The sequence below is a fragment of the Bufo gargarizans genome, chromosome 1 (genome assembly GCF_014858855.1).
Source record: "Bufo gargarizans isolate SCDJY-AF-19 chromosome 1, ASM1485885v1, whole genome shotgun sequence".
Lineage (NCBI taxonomy): Eukaryota > Metazoa > Chordata > Amphibia > Anura > Bufonidae > Bufo > Bufo gargarizans.
Genome location: NC_058080.1, coordinates 657,446,303 through 657,462,987, shown reverse-complemented (window position 1 = coordinate 657,462,987; position 16,685 = coordinate 657,446,303). Strand labels below are relative to the sequence as shown.

At 45.3% G+C, this 16,685-nt stretch overlaps 1 protein-coding gene across 1 annotated transcript in view; it reads right to left on the bottom strand.

Moving 5' to 3' along the window:
• Positions 1-9,644, bottom strand: part of OCLN (occludin) — a 30,195-nt gene extending 20,551 nt beyond the window's left edge. Inside the window, exons 1-2 of the mRNA XM_044276036.1 lie at positions 9,423-9,644; positions 1,650-1,733 (exon numbers count right to left, since the gene is read on the bottom strand). Coding sequence (XP_044131971.1) covers positions 1,650-1,699 — 50 coding nt within the window. The 5' untranslated portion in view covers positions 1,700-1,733; positions 9,423-9,644. The remainder of the gene's footprint in view (positions 1-1,649; positions 1,734-9,422) is intronic.
• Between the last annotated feature and the right edge of the window lie 7,041 nt (positions 9,645-16,685).

Below are 16,685 nucleotides of genomic sequence, written 5' to 3'. Positions count from 1 at the left end.
CAGTCACAGAAAACATCTCAATCCCCGTATAAACCTCTGCTGGCTAATAAATAAGTCAGTGGACCATAAACCATTGTGTTCTCCAGTGCACCATGGTAAATGAGACAAAAGGACCGCTGAAAGAAACCCGAGTAAGTCATAAGTCGAGAGGTTTAAAAACGAAACCGTATCTTGTTGAGGTGCAATTGATTTACAAAGGTAAAAATGGCTGACAATCATCTGGTGAACGTTCATTTCACAGACGCTGCCATACTGGCCGTTACAGACCTTCAAACTGACCATACATGTTCAATGAAACCAGGTGATGGAGGAAATATCTTTCCGAGTGTCATTTCAAAGAAAGATCTTTCATCAAACTTTTGAAAGTAAAATTTTTTATCTAACGAATATATTGAACACGACTTTTTAAACAATGGTCTGTCATCTGTCGGCTAAAACAATGGGTCGTTAAATGTGTGCATGAGCCCTTAGACCAGGCATCCTCAAACTGCGGCCCTCCAGCTGTTGCAAAACTACAACTCCCAGCATGCCCGAACAGCCTACAGGTATCAGCCTACAGCAGGGCATTGTGGGAGTTGTAGTTTTACAACAGCTGGAGGGCCGCAGTTTGAGGATGCCTGCCTTAGACTAAGGCCTCATGCACACGACCGTATGTATTTTGCGGTCCGCAAAAAACAGATCCACAAAAAAAAAAAACGGATGACATCTGTGTGCAATTCTGTACAGCTGGCCCCTAATAGAACAGTAGTATCCATGTCTGTAATGCGGACAATAATAGGACATGTTCTATTTTTTTGCATAATGGAAATACGGACATACGGAAACAGAACGCACACCGAGTACCTTCCTTTTTTTTTTGCGGACATTGAAATTAATGGTTCCATATTACAGTCCCAAAAAAAACTAACAAAAACAAAACAAAACACAAGAACGGACACAGAAAGAAAATACGTTCGTTGATGCAATTTTGCCACAGATCTCACTCTTCCATTGAAAAGGGTGAAATCCGCAGCTAAAAACGCAAGCATAATTGACATTCTGAAGATTTTGAAGTCCACAATGCAGGTCAATTAACGCATGGAAAAAATCTGCAAAGTGTATATCAGATTTTGTGTAATCCTATACACTTTGCTGGTACTGTAACATGCTGCGGTTTTTCTGCATGGGAATCCACAAGGAAAAACCACACATATTCCGCAACAAGGTGTAGGTGGCCTAATGGCAGCATAAACTAGTAATAGAACCTTTTTCTAAAATCTTGTAATGAACAGCTCCGGAAATATGTAAATCAGTTATGATGCGGAAAGCAGAGAGCTCATGAATGTCAGGACTTATTGGCTCATGCGGTATGTTTAGCAGACTCCAGTGCTGGATGAATTAAAGAAAGTGACCCAGCATTTTGCTAAGGGGATCCATCGCTAGTTTATGCTGCCCTTAGTTTGAACAGAAAAAAATAAGATAAAATTATACCCCAAGCACTGCACTCCCAGACCTACTAATACAAGGGCAAGATCTAGGACTAAAGACAACTACATGTGCATGGCCGCACTCTTATCACTTACTCACTGAACAATAGGCAGTTTCCCAGATTCAATTTGTATTACTTATCAAATGTTTACTTGGTGCAAAAAAGCAAAGTTGATACATACTACTCATCTGGCCGATAAGGTGGCGGACTTTCAAACGGTCTGGAAGACATTTCGGCAAGCAGGGAGGTTGGTCACAGATGGAACCTGAATTCAGAAAGAAATAGGAACAATAGTAAGTGACAATGTATAACCAAATGATCAGGAAGATACATGGAGGTCATCTCAAATCCCTAAATGCAAGAGGTGTATATCTTACCCCAGGATAGGGGGTAGAACAATGTAAATCATTCCTTTTTTTGTGGCCTTCTACACGTCTAGAACCAATAAAGGCAAAGATTCACCCAAAAATGACAACTAGTTTTTCCTACTTTGCATACTGCGGTTTCAGGGCTAATCTGTGTAATGGAAATTGCTCACTTGATGGATGGACCCCACAAGCCATTCTAGAGGCATAGATAGCCACATGAAGAAAAATACATGGTTTGGCTCTTGTGATGCGATTTTACAAAAACCATCTATATTACAGTGGTAATGCTGCGCTACAGTCTAAGTAGAGAGATTACTGCTCATCCCAACCTACCATAAACTCACCGAGTAACCATACAGGTTGTACTCAACCTACAGGATATTATGCATACACTCTTTATGAGGCTCAATGATCTAAAACAGCAAAAATGCAATAGATTATTGTCTGAACCAAGATCTGAAGAGGTCTAATGACATTCAGTGTATGGCCAACAATGGACTTACTATACAGAGTCATTGCAGCATACTATTTAGAAATAAATCACCTCCCGAACCAGTCAAAAGTCGAACAATTGTCGTGAGCACACAGCACTGCCATTGTGCCAAGTACCATAATAAGTATAAGCTCCTCGTGACTTGGAAATGACTACCTCTCCAAAATTACACTGTACATTGAGATTCCGGTCGGAACAATAACCTATTTTAAATTTTCCAAATTAAAGTTAGTTTCACGAGGTTTAACAACTAACAAAAAACACAAAAATTACCAGCAAGCCCCAGGATATGTAGAACATACATTACAAACAATATACCGGTAGATCTCTACGTTCAACAAACATAACGTTTGAAGGCGTTCTGCTGTACCTGGCAGTAGACACTCTAAGGTTTCGTTCACATCACTGTTCAGCTGCTCCGTTCACCTGCTCCGTTTAGGGGCAGGAGAACGGAAAGGACGGAGAAGGCACATAACTGAGCCAAACGGAGCTTTTAGGACCCTATAGACTAAAATGGGGTCCGTTATGTTTCCGCTAAGATGATTTTGAAGCGGAGACAAAAGTTCTGCATGCATTATAGTCTTTGGGGTTCTTAGGCTCCGTTCGGGTCAGTTATGTGCCTTCTCCATACTTTCCGTTCTCATGCTCCTAAACGGAACAGAAGAACGGAAAGGCTGAACGGTAATGTGAACGAAGCCTAAGCCATCTAAGTTGCCAGGAGGATCCTCCATGGATCAGAGTTGTTTTTCCAGCACATCAAACAGATCATATTAAGATTAGGGGGATCTGGAGACCAAGTCAACTCCTTGAACTTTGCCACGTTTCTCAAAATACTCCTGAAAGATTTTTGTAGTGTGACAGGACACATTATTCTGCAGAAAGACACCCCTCCCATTAAGGAATACTGCTGCCATGAAGGGGGGTAACTTGGCTAGTGCAATGCTTGGGTAGGTTGTACATGTCCTGCCAGGACCCAATGTTTCCTAAAGCATCCCACCACCTCCACCGATGTGCCTTCTTCTCATAATGCATCCTGGTGGAATCTCTTCCCCAGGTAAACACACTCCTCCCACTATGTAATGTAAAAGAATGTGATTCAGACCAGACCACCTTCTTCTATGGCTCCCTTGCTTACATATCCATTGTACGCAATTTCAGTGGTTGACAAGGGCACTCTGACCGATCTGTAACTTAATGAACAAACTGCTCACTTGCTGACCACCCTTTGACGTGTACCACTTTAATGGGACATTCACCTCAGCCGTCAGTGGTTTTAAATAGACACTGTGAAAAGTGCCTCTTTCTCCATTTTGTGGATCCGTACATCCTGCCCTCTGTTAAAAATGCCTATTCTATTAACTCCGTATTAGACCCATCCCTGGACTCTACGTCCCCAACATGTAAATCTGACATGGGAATTGCTTTATTCTTACATTGAAAAAGCCCAATTGATGTCTGGAGAGCTCTACACAGTCAGAAGAGGGATTATACCTCCTTTTCACCGCCTCATTTATCATATTCCCGTATAGATATGTTTTTGGTTGACCACACTACTCTGCTACACACCCTCTCTTCAAATATCGGACTCATTCAGTGGTCTGATCATGCCCCCGTTACCATTACCTTGAACAAACTTTACCAATCCCAAAGAGCCCCTATATGGAGGAACAATACGCTCCTATTCAATAACTCCAAGTATGTTGAGGAAGTATAGGCCTGAAAGAGTACTTCCAGTTCAACGAAGGGTCCGTTACGGACACATTTGTCTTATGGCAAGCTCATAAAGCATATCAGAGGGTCCCTAATTAAATTGGGCCATAGAGCGAAAAAAAAAACATAGAAAAAGAGGGGGGGGGGGGTTGGGGGAAATCGCACACCTACAACTAGTTAAAAATGCCTATTCTAGACATGTTCTCTTTTGCAGGGCAGCGGAACAGAAACTGATGCGGAGAGCACACGGTGTGCTGCCTACATCTTATCCGACCCCATTAAAATTAATGGGTCCACATCAGAGCCACAAAGAAATGAGGATCGGACGCGGACAGAAACTGAGGTCGTGTGCATGAGGACTAAACCAGAGATGGCTGTCAACCCAATTTCTACTATACTGGCTCCATTAACATTTTCATGCAGATTGCGCGTGTCCTTACAGACGCGACATGAAGCAAGGGTCAATCCTACTTTTCCACAACAGCATTAGAACCACTGGGCCAGAACTGAGGAAATCGTATTTTCCTTGGGACAAACAAACACGTTCCAGTTTAACAGGATAAGGAAGACAATTCCCTGGTACAAGTCATATTAACAGTCTCCAGCTTCCTTTTTTCAAGGAAATGAAAAAAAGAGGAACTTTTTTTTTATGGCTCTTATAACCCACGATATCTCGGTTCACTGTTTAGGTGCCATGTCCATTGCCCAATACATTTTCTTTACAATCCAGCAGCCTCTCTGAATTGGCAGGACGTCTGTATACGCACTGGGCTAAGTACATACGAGTCTGCACAGCTTTATTAGTGCGTGAAAGGTGCTCAATGAGGGCCGGATGTAAAGAAGACCAAGCATGTACAGCAAACATATTCTTCACCTCCTCAAAAATCTAACAACATAACTATGTAGAAAACCTTAAAGGGGTTTTGCCATCTCAGACAATGGGGGCATATCGCTAGCATATGCCCCCATTGTCTGATGGTGCGGGTCCCAGAGGTTTGAATCACCTTACGAGAACGGAGCAGGGAAATGAACGGAGGCTGCACTGCGCATGCGCAACCGCCCTCTATTCATTTCTATGGGGACCGCTGAAAGATACCCAAGCACTGGCTCGGTTATTTCCGTCTGCCCTATAGAAGTGAATAGGAGCAGGGGCTTGGTGGTGAGCTCCCATTCACTTGCATGGGAGCAGCGCTTTGTGGTGGAAGGACCCCGGGAAACCTGGGGTCCTCCAGCCACAGCTCTCCCCGCTCCGTTCTCCTTGTAGGTGCGGGTCCCACTTCTATCAGACAATGGGGGCATATCCTAGCAATATGCCCCCATTGTATGTGATGGGACCACCCCTTTAATACAGATTAATATGAAACATGGCCGTTATGGTTGGAACACATACAGGTGTTTAGAAACCTCCTCCTGGTCATCTCTTAGACAATAGACCTATAAATAGTTTCATGGAGAAGCAAATGTGAAATTCTTCTGCCCTGTTTTGCTAAAGGAACACACCAAGAATCCTGCTGTGATCAGAGTCCTGACCGTACAAGCCAAGAGAGCATTATACTTGGAGGAAGAAGAAGGAGAGGCCTCCTTGCAGGGAGCTTCCTGACATCAAATGCTTTTCAGGCCGACACATTGTTCATGTAAGTTAACATTAGCCAAGGAAAAGCAAAAAAATTAAAATAATTTATTAGTACATTTTTAATCATGTACCAGGCTGTATTAAGTCAACCAGCTCACCGCTATAAGCCCTCATCTCTCCCATACACAACCATGAGATCAAGGTGATTACTAACCAAAGGAATTTATATACTTGGCTGCCAACTATGGAATTTTACATGGACAGCCTTATTTAAAGATCTCAAACTGGAGAAAAGCAGAATCTCAGTAGGGGCGAACTGGGAACTTAAAGTGGACCTTGAAAAAAAAATACTAAAAGTGGCCCCGTTTTGCAGTCTGGTCCAAATTGATGGCAGGCAGGGCCAGCAATACCATATTGTAGCACATTATACCTCCCCAACAGAGCCAAATACTACAGTCCATCACAAAATACATCCCCAAAAACTACCATTGGCTGGTTGTGAGGAGGGCTCAGGCAGCCCCCTGGGCACCGGCCCACCGGGAAATTTCCCTGTAAGGTCTATGGCCAACTCGCCTCTGAATCTCAGGGTACTTTTTATGAAAGTTTTTGCAAGTTTTTCCAAACTTTGCAAGTTGAAAATAAAACCCAGTAGCTACACATGACAACCTTTCATGGGGCCATAAAATTCTCCTATTTACCTATTGCAAGTTGGGAACAGTTTCTACAGAGATTTAGTTGTTTTGTCACCAAGGGACATTGAGTTCAAGGTCCAGTCTGAACCACTGTATATTGAGCAATCCAAGTGATAACAGTGATCATCTGAACAGCAATGGCTACTTGCAGAGAAGCAGGACCGCCTGGGACATAGACCGTGTGTCCCACTAGATGATCACTAGGTCAGTGGTAACAAAACAATTGAGGAAAATCTGCTTCAATCAGCTCGTCAGGGAAGACAGGGAAATGCAGCATTACAAGGCGCCTATTTAAATCAATGGCCATCCATTTAACGGCCGCGTGCATTCCACATTTTGCGGAAGGGAAAGGCCGGCCCCTGATAGAACAGTCCTATCTTTGTCCGTAATGCGGACAATAATAGGACATGTTTTACTTTTTTGCGGAACGGCCATATGGACACAGTGATTTGAGTTTTTTTGCGGTCCCATTAGAGTAAATGGTTTGATATACGGGCCGCACAAATATGGAACGGACACAGACAGAAAATAAGATTGTGTGCATAAGCCTTATATCTGCAGGAAAGGAAGACAGCCAAGATATAAGAACAATGAAAGACCCTAAACAAGTCTTATGTGTGTCATTATAGCAAAATAACCAACGTTCCATGCAAGAGAAGACACGAGCAGCGAACACAGAAGACCACCTACCACCAGGCCTGTTGAAATCCATATGGGACAGCGTTCTTATACCCCTCCCCCAAGCTTGAAAACCATTGGAAAATGACTATATCTGCAGCAAAAGTAAGCCGTCTCAAGATAGATGGTGACCAGGTATGATGTGGTCACAGCTTTTAGACAAGAGGTCCCAAGACCTATAGCATAATAAGACATCCAGTTGCTTTACACAAAGTAACAAAGCCAGAACCTGCAGAGATATGGAGACAACCGTGCTGGTGTTACATATGGAGTAAGACTGAAGGTAGACTTTCCTTCCCATAATGCCAAGGACCCACGGACCGTGCTAAAACACTGATGTGTGCATACACACATTAAAATGAATAGGGACGTGTGCTGTCGGTGGAGAACAAGTACAGCACATGTCCCTGAAACAGTGACGTGTGAATGAGGCTTTACCATGAGAGAGCCTTCGAAAACAGATATAGCCCTAAGGAACATCTCTTTCAGTTCCTACACACAGTCTCGGGATGAGGAAAGCAGCATATAATTCTTGCCCAGCACGGTAAGCCACCCGAGATATCTTCACCTGTCCTCATGCCAAGGTTCTTTAGGCAGGCTGACAGGAGATTGTCACTCTACTGTAAAAGTGACAGCTGCCATATTGCAGGAGGCCTGGTTGGCAAACTTTTCCAAGGACAGTATCGGGCCCATCCTCACCCCTCCAGTGTTTCCAAGGAAAGCTGACAAGAGCATGGAGCTCAATGAAGAGAGTGTGCTCAATCGCTGGTTGATTATGCAATTTGTGGTCAACTTGAAAGGGTCCGTGATCCGTCCGCACCGCAAAAACAAAACATGTGCTATTTTTTTTGCGGTGCAGTGGCACGGACAGAAACACCACGGAAGCACTTCGTAGTGCTTCCGTGCCTCCGTTCTGGAGTGACTGGCCGGGCAACCACCGTGTGCATGAGGCCTTAGGTTGGGTTCACATCTGCGTTAAAGGATTTGTCCCATCTGGACACTGTGGCATATCCACATGTAATGTCCAAAATGCACGGGTAACACCTCCATCTCCAGAACAGGATCCCGTCTCTTGCTCCTGGGAATGGATAGGTGACCACGAATGCCAGGTCCTCCCCATTCAATTCCATAGGACTTTCGAAAATAGGCGAATGCTCTTCTCAGAGAACGGAGAGCACCTGTTCCATCAAAGGAACCGAAGGAAAAAAAAAAAAAAAAAAAAAAAAAAACTGTATTCAAGCTTTGGCTCTGTTCACATGGGCGCTAGTTATTTCCTTTAGAGGTACAGGACAGTGAAAATCTAGGATTACACTTACCAGTTATCCGTTTTCCCTGAGCCCATGACAGCACCAGGCGAGAAATAAGCGGGTGCTGACAGGGCGGACGATTGATGTTCTGTAAGCCCAAGACAGTACCCGCATGTTTCTCTCAGGATGCCATCATGGGCATAAAGTCCGATGTGAACATGCGCCAAGATGGATCTGCCAAATGATGATGCCAACCTGATAAACCCCCCTAACTTGGGGACTGTGGGATTTCCATCATTTTACCAGAAATATAGTGTGGTATGCCGGGATACTTTTCCCAGCATTTATGATGAAATTTGGACAGGGTGGTGGTGACGTGTGTCCTCTGTTGTCAGGACTCCATGCTGAGGACAGCGCTGTGGCTCCCCCTCGGTGACGGGCAGATCGGCCCCCACTATGGCAGGGGCAGCTTCGAATGGCAAGAGACAAATATCTCAGGAAACGACAGATCATCAAAGAATAAAGAGGCTGCCATCATGATACAGATACTGTTACACCCTGCCGTGACAAAACAACTACTCCCATTGTACGCCGAGGCGATTTACCCCATGAGAATCTGCTTGGAAGAGAGAAAAAAAAAACCCTGTAACATAAGCCATCGCCTTTTGCTTTAGTGTAAATTCACACAGAATTTTTGCGGCACTGTTCCATAGGACACGGGGACGTCATGTGCCGCCATATAGGGTGCATGTAATAGCCCAAGAACTGCTACATGTGAACAGTAACTAATACGCACCTGCTGCGTGCCACACACGTCAATAACCGTATGAAATAAGTTTTATTTATGGCTCTATGGCCGTCTGCACCGCTCCAAAACTAAAAAAGCTATGGACGTGTCCCCAAAAGAAAGGTCTCCTCGGCTGGTTCACACTATGGTAAGAGGTTTCTCAAATAAATAAATAAATAAATAAATACTGCCCCCAAAAATAGTACAATGTGAATAAGTGCATAACAGGAAAATATATAATGTAACAAAACAAACAGGGACAGACATTGGGCTCCTTCCTCAGTCCTTCAGCCTGGGACTCTATAAGAGCAGGATAAATGCTGGTACCTGTGGTTCCACAAGCAAACCGTAGCTACAGGTGTTCATCCTCCCTGCTGTAAAGCACAGATAGAAGAAGACTTCTCACCTCTATCAGCAGCTGAAGGTCTCCACAATGGCCGCACAACACCGGAGCTCGGGAAACTTTCCACAGCAGGAGCAGCGCTGCGTCTTCTAGTCCTGCCCGGGCACAGGGACTGCGGGAGCCTCGCCGCAAGCCCCGCCCCGCCCCTCCCCCGCACCCCGGGGAGCAGGGCGTGGCAGGCCAGTTTACGCACCTGAAACTCGGAGGAACAGGTTTCGCCCGCTGCACCTCAGTCTCGGCGGGGACGACTTCCCGCCGTGTACTTCCTGCTCTGTGTGACTGGAGCCTTGTAGTGAGGCGACTTCTGAGCGGCACTGCGAACTGTGGCTGCATCACAGGAGGCTTCACCGGCAGCCAGGTGTCCAGGGGGGTGTACTAGGCACAAAGTCCATCTACACCTGCTGGTAACCTCTTGTCACATCTGAACAGTGGCAACAAAGAGTCACGTTTTATGCCAGAAAGTGTATGGATATGAGGGTTTCTTCAGGCCTGACCTTTCCCTAATATTCAGCTGAAGGCTGCAGGCACATGTGCCACAGGGATCCAGAGGACTCACACCTGACATATGCTGCCAGGTGAAGGTCTGAGCCACAGAAAAATAACGTAAGGATGGACACCAATGTCCTTTAGTGCATTGCGGCAAAAATAATATTTTTTAACAATAAGCAGCGCCTTTAGGCTAGGTCTACACGACGACATTTGTCATAATGATAGTCTATGGTGTCACACTGCGACGCGACAGTCACAAAGAATCCATTCAAGATGGATTTTTCTGCGACTGTCGCAGCATGTCGCATTGCGACACCATAGACTATCATTATGAAAACTGTTGCACGACAAATGTCGTCGTGTAGACCTAGCCTTAAACCTACCCAGTCCCCTTAGAGCCCAAACACAATAAGGCTACTTTCACACTAGCGTTCGTCGGATCCGCTCAGACTGCATCAGTCTGGCAGCGTTCAGCCTCCGCTCCGCTCGCCTCCGCACGGCCAGGTGGACAGCTGAACGCTGCTTGCAGCGTTCGGGTGTCCGCCTGGCCGTGCGGAGGCGAGCGGATCCGTTCAGACTTACAATGTAAGTCAATGGGAACGGATCCGCTTGAAGATGACACCATATGGCTCAATCTTCAAGCGGATCCGTCCCCCATTGACTTTACATTGAAAGTCTGAACGGATCCGCTCAGGCTACTTGCGCACTTAGAAATTTATTAATTTAATTAAAAGTTATTAATGCAGACGGATCCGTACTGAACGGAGCCTCCGTCTGCATTAATATGATCGGATCCATTCAGAACGGATCCGATCAAGCGCAAGTGTGAAAGTAGCCTTAAACTGTCCCCTTACAATAGTGATGCCCCTCAGACAGTATAATGCCCCTTTAGTTGCCCCCACAGAGTATGATGCTTTTACGTGGCCCGCTCACAGAAGGATGCTCCCTAAGTGCCCAAACACAGAATGAGGCCCCCACACAAAGTGATGCCTGCCCCCCTCAGAGAGTAACATAGTTTGAAGAGCTGAAAAAACATCTGTCCATCCAGTTCAGCCTGCTATCCTGCAAAGTTAAGGCCTCGTGCACACGGCCGTTACGCGCATTGGGCAACATTGGCGCGGCTGCCGGGACGGATGAAGACCCATTCAACTTGAATAGGTCCGTGATCCGTCCACACTGTAAAAAAATATAGAACATGTTCTATTATTTTGCGGTGTGGAGGCACGGCCAGAAACACCACGGAAGCACTCCATAGTGCTTCCATGGGGTTCTGAGCCTCAGTTCCGCACCGCAGCTCCGGCCGCCACTTATAGAAAATGTCTATTCTTTTCCTCAATGGCGGACAAGAATATATTTGTTATGGGGCCACGGAACAGAACTTCGGATGTGGACAGCACAAGGTGTTTTCCGGGCTTTTAATCTTGATGACCTATCCTCTGCTGATCAGCTCCATGAGGAGACAGCCCGTGCAGTGCGCACGCGCCGTCACCCGTCTCTCTTCCTGTTCACTGCTACTTTGCCATAGACAGGGAGCAGGAAGAGAAACGAGAGGCGGCACCTGTGCACTGCGCGTGCCGTCTCCTCATACAGCTGATTGGAGGGGGTGCCGGGTCTCGGAACCCCGCCAATCTGATTATTATCATTTATTATTAAAGCGCCATTCATTCCATAGCGCTGTACATATGAAAAGGGGTATACATAATGCAAACAAACTGGTACAGAAGGACAGAGGGCCTTTCCCATGAGGGCTTACAATCTACATGGGGTAGCAGAGTTGAGGATAGATTGGAGGGGTGTGAGAGTGCTAGATGGAAGGCCACAGAGGAGGATTTTGTAGTAGTCTAGGTGGGAGATGATGAGGGCATGTATAAGCATTTTCATAGACTCAAAGTTGAGGAAAGCGCGAATGCGAGAGATGTTTTTGAGTTAGGAGGCGGCAGGTGGTGGAAAGGGCTTGGATGTGTGTTCGGTAGGAGAGGGCAGAATCTAAGGTCACTCCAATGCAGCAGACTTGGTTCAACAGGGATAGTGTGCAGCCATTGATCATGATAAGTAGGTCTGTTGGGGGGGGGTGTTGAGCAAGATGGGGGAAAGATGATGAATTCTGTTTTATCCATTTTAAGCTTTAGAAAGCAAAAAAAGAAGGAGGATATGGAATAGATATTGTGGGATTCTGGATAGTAAGGTGGTGATGTCTGGACCAGAGAGGTAGATTTGTTTGTCCTCAGCATAAGAGTGATACTGACATCCATGGGACTCTATGAGCTGTCCCAGGCCAAAGATGTAGATTGAGAAGAGCAGGGGTCCTAGGACAGAGCCTTGCGGGACACCAACAGAGAGAGAATGAGACGAGGTGGTGTGAAAGTGGGAGACACTAAATGTCCGATCTGTGAGGTATGATGTGATCAAGGAGAGGGCCAGGTCAGTGATGCCAAGAGATGAGAGTTTGTAACAGAAGGCAGTGGTCAACAGTGTTGAAGGCAGAGGACAGGTCAAGGAGAAGGAGGACAGAGTAATATTTTTTGGTTTTGGCTGTTAGTAGGTCATTGGTGACTTTGGTAAGGGCAGTCTCAGTCGAGTGGTGTGGTCGGAATCCAGATTGTAGCCGGTCAACGAGGGAGCAGGAGGAGAGGTGAGAGGACAGTTCAGAATAGACTTGTTCAAGTAGCTTTGAGGCATACGGAAGAAGTGATAAGGGGCGATAACTGGACAAAGAAGATGGGTCAAGTGAAGGCTTTTTGAGGATGGGTGTAATGGTAGCATGTTTAAAAGCAGAGGGGAAGACACCAGAGGTTAGTAATAGGTTGAAGAGATGAGTTAGGGCTGGGATAAATACTGTGGTGAGGTTAGGGATGAGGTGGGATGGGATTGGGTCAAGTGCACAGGTGGTGAGATGTGATCTGGAGAGTAGAGTGGATAGATCATCAATATTAAAAGCACAGACAACCCCTTTAATATGGGCAATGATGTCACAATCATTTTAATTTTTGTTTGTGTTTTTTATTTAGTGTTCTCTACATGAGATGCTTCATATTTCTGGATGGATTGCGGCACAGTTATCTGTTATTTTATTATATATGACACGCACACTTACAATATTTTTATCACCTGCATAATTATTTGTACATCCTATTACTAGATAATATATGTATCTCCGAGATGTTATCTCACCTTCTAAACAGCAGTGCAGTGTACATAACTTATCAAAGGTAAATTTATTATGCAGTGGAGTTAATGCTTAGTATTTGCCTTCCTGATAAACATATAATCAGCACATTGGCCCGTCGTGTAGCGTATTTAACCAGCTCCAAACCTTAGGAGACAGTATTGACATGTTGTAGGGCTGGGTTCACACAACTCGATTTTTTTTTTTTTTATGTTTAAGAAATGTTCTGCATTTGGGTATGTCATCACTTAAAGTTATGTTATCCTCCACAGGAATGGGGGCCCCATATCCCAAAATGACTGAAGAAGCTGGTCCAGTATGCACCCTGCTGCTCTACAGTATGAGGTCTCATGCACATGGCCATTGCCCAGCCGTGCCTGTATTGTGGCCCACAAACAGCAGGTCCGCAGTATGTTTCACCGGCCATGTGCTCACCGCATCACAGATACGGACTCATTCACTTGAATGGGTCCAAATTCCTGAAGGTGCAGAACGCAGGCACAAAACCCCACAGAAGCACTACTGAGTGCTTCCGTGGGGTTTCTCTCTGTGCGTCCGCACAGCAAAAAATAGAACATGTTCTATTTTTTTGCGGTGCGGACGGATCACGGAGCCATTGAAGTTGAATGGGTCTGAAAAAAAATGGAAATGACTTCATGTGCATTCCATTTCCGTATGTCCGTTCCAGAAAAAAAAATACATTTCCTATTTTTGACAGTTTTTTGGACAAGGACAGGCATTGTTACAATGGATCCTCAGAAAAAATTATAATAATTTGGGAAATTAAAAAAGGGAAACTTTTGAGGTTTGGTATAAATCACTATTAGAGTATCAGCAAAAGTGAATGTTCGGTCACATTTTGTTCCATGTAAATAAAATTTAGAGGGGCACTCTCTAAAGCAATAGGAGCAGTGGATATTGGTAAATAAACTTTTATTGATAAGACAACGTTAATATTCAATTGATTCACAGTGTATTATACTTATATATAGCAGCATAGATTATAAATAGCTTGCTAAAAACCACATTGTGAATAAACCAAGGTAAAAATATGAATATAGCATACAATAATAAGATAGCAATCCAACAGTAAAAAGATGCCAGTCCAGCAATAAAAATCAATCCAGAAAAATTGATAGAAATTAATAAAAGATGCCAGTCCAGCAATAAAAATTAATCCACAAAAATCGATCTGAAATCGATAGAAATTTCACATTTGAAAAAAACTTCAATATCGATTAATAAAACTTCGGTCTCAGGTTTCAATTAATAGCACTTCCAATAGTAAGTCTTGATTTTATGGTAGCTGTACACAGAGTGGCGTGCCACTCATTAGCCTGAAACAGCGGCGTCCCACTGTAATTTGCAAAAGCGATCGCTTAATTTTCAAAGGCAGTTCGATCTTACCAGGAGGATTTTTCGACAAAGATCTCCTACCCTCGTCTCGATGCACCTGTTGAATGTATCGGTGTTACAGTCTCGAGGGCTGTTTAATCTTCAATGGAGACCCATGCCAATGCCGGAAGTCCACGTAGTCTCGCTGAAGGTGAGCTTCCCTTATCCCGCAAAGACCTCCCGCAGTCTGCGTTCTCAGGGTCGTTGTAGTATTAAAGTGTTCACCTCCAAAATCGATAGATCGAGAGTCTCAATTGAGTGAGCCGTGATCCCGGGTGGAGGAACCTTGTCCCTGGAATGATAGGCCTCGGCAATGGCCGAGCGAATCCACCAAGCAATAGTCACCTTTGAAGCTGTCAAATCTTTACGAGGGCCTTCCGAGATAACGAACAGAGCGTCAGTGCGTCTAAAGGGGGCCACCACCGACAGATATATCTTTAAGGCCCGTACTACATCCAGATGATGGAGGGAGACTTCCCGCGGATGAGAAGGCTGAGGGCAAAACAATGTCCTCATTCACGTGAAAGTCAGAAACAACCTTTGGTAAAAAAGATGGCACTGGACGAAGAACCACCTTATCTTTGTGAAACACCAAAAAGGGTTCCTTGTAAGAGAGAGCTGCCAGTTCCAAAACCCGTTGAATAGAGGTAATGGCCACTAAAAAGACCACTTTCCAGGAAAGTAGACGGCCGGAAACTTCACTCAGAGGTTCGAACTGCGCTGTCCTGGAGTGCACCGAGAACCAGGTTCAGGTCCCAAGAATGTAATGGGAGCTACTCCTTGCAAGAAAGTCTTGACCGGACCTAGGACGGCTAGAGTACGTTGGAAAAAAATGGACAGGGCCGAGACCTGCCCTTTGAGGGAACTGAGAGCCATGCCCAGGTCCAATCCTGACTGAAGGAACGCTAGAACCGTCGGAAGGGAAAAACGCCTGGGAGGAAGAGCTCGTTCCTCGCAGAAACGCAAGAAGGATTTCCAGGTCCAGTAGTAAATCCTAGAAGAGGAAGGTTTCCTGGCCCTAATCAATGTTCGAATGACTGCATCAGAAAAACCTCTGTGTTTCAACAGAAAGGTTTCAACAGCCACGCCGTTAAATGTAGCGTATTTAAACTCTGATGGAAGACTGGGCCCTGGGAGAGTAGATCGGTTCTGATTGGCAGAGGCCACGGAGCATCTCTTAGCAGAAGAATGAGTACCAAGCTCGTCGAGGCCAGTCTGGGGCGATCAGGATCGTCTTGATGCCTTCCTTCCTGATTCTGCGTAGGATCCGAGGTAGAAGTGGTAACGGTGGGAACACGTAAAGAAACGCGAAGCTGTCCCAAGGCACCACGAGAGCGTCCACGCCGTGTGCTGTTGGATCCCTCGCACGAGAGAGGAAGCACGGGAGCTGGTGATTGAACCTGGACGCCATCAAGTCCACTTCCGGACGTCCCCACATAAGGCAGATGGCCTCGAACACCTCCGGATGGAGGGACCACTCCTCCGGGTCCACTGTTGTCCAGCTGAGAAAGTCTGCTGTCCAGTTGTCCACTCCCGGGATGAAGACTGCCGAAATCAGCGGAACATGGGACTCCGCCCACTAGGGATCGACCGATATAGATTTTTTAGGGCCGATACCAATAATTTGTGAACTTTCAGGCCGGTAGCCGATAATTTATACTGATATTCTGTGAATTTTCATTTTTTAAAAAAATATATATTCCTACACAAATCTGCTGAAAATTAATGTTAATGTGTAGTTTTTTTTTTGTAAATCTTTATTTTTCATTTATACTTAATATTTTGGTGTTTTTTTGTTTTTACGAAGAAAACGTTGATGAGCGGGTGCGATGGGAACGTGTAAGTAGGCGTCTTGGATATCTATCGATGCCATGAGTTCCCCCTGTACCAAAGAGGCAATCACGGAGCGGAGTGACTCCATCTTGAACCGTTGAATGTGGAGGAAGCGATTCACTATCTTGAGGTCCAGCACTGGGCGAACATCGCCTTCCGTTTTGGGTACTACAAAAAGGTTTGAATAGAAACCAGTAAATCTTTAGTGTAAGGGGACCGGAATTATCACGCCCCGTATGAGAAGGGACTTGACTGCTTGGAAGAAAGCAGCCACCCGACCTGGATCCTTGGGCGGCTGGGAGAGGAAAAAACAGTTGGGTGGGATAGATTTGAATTCTATCTTGTATCCTGATGTCACTACCTCTCGTGCCCAAGTGTCCGAT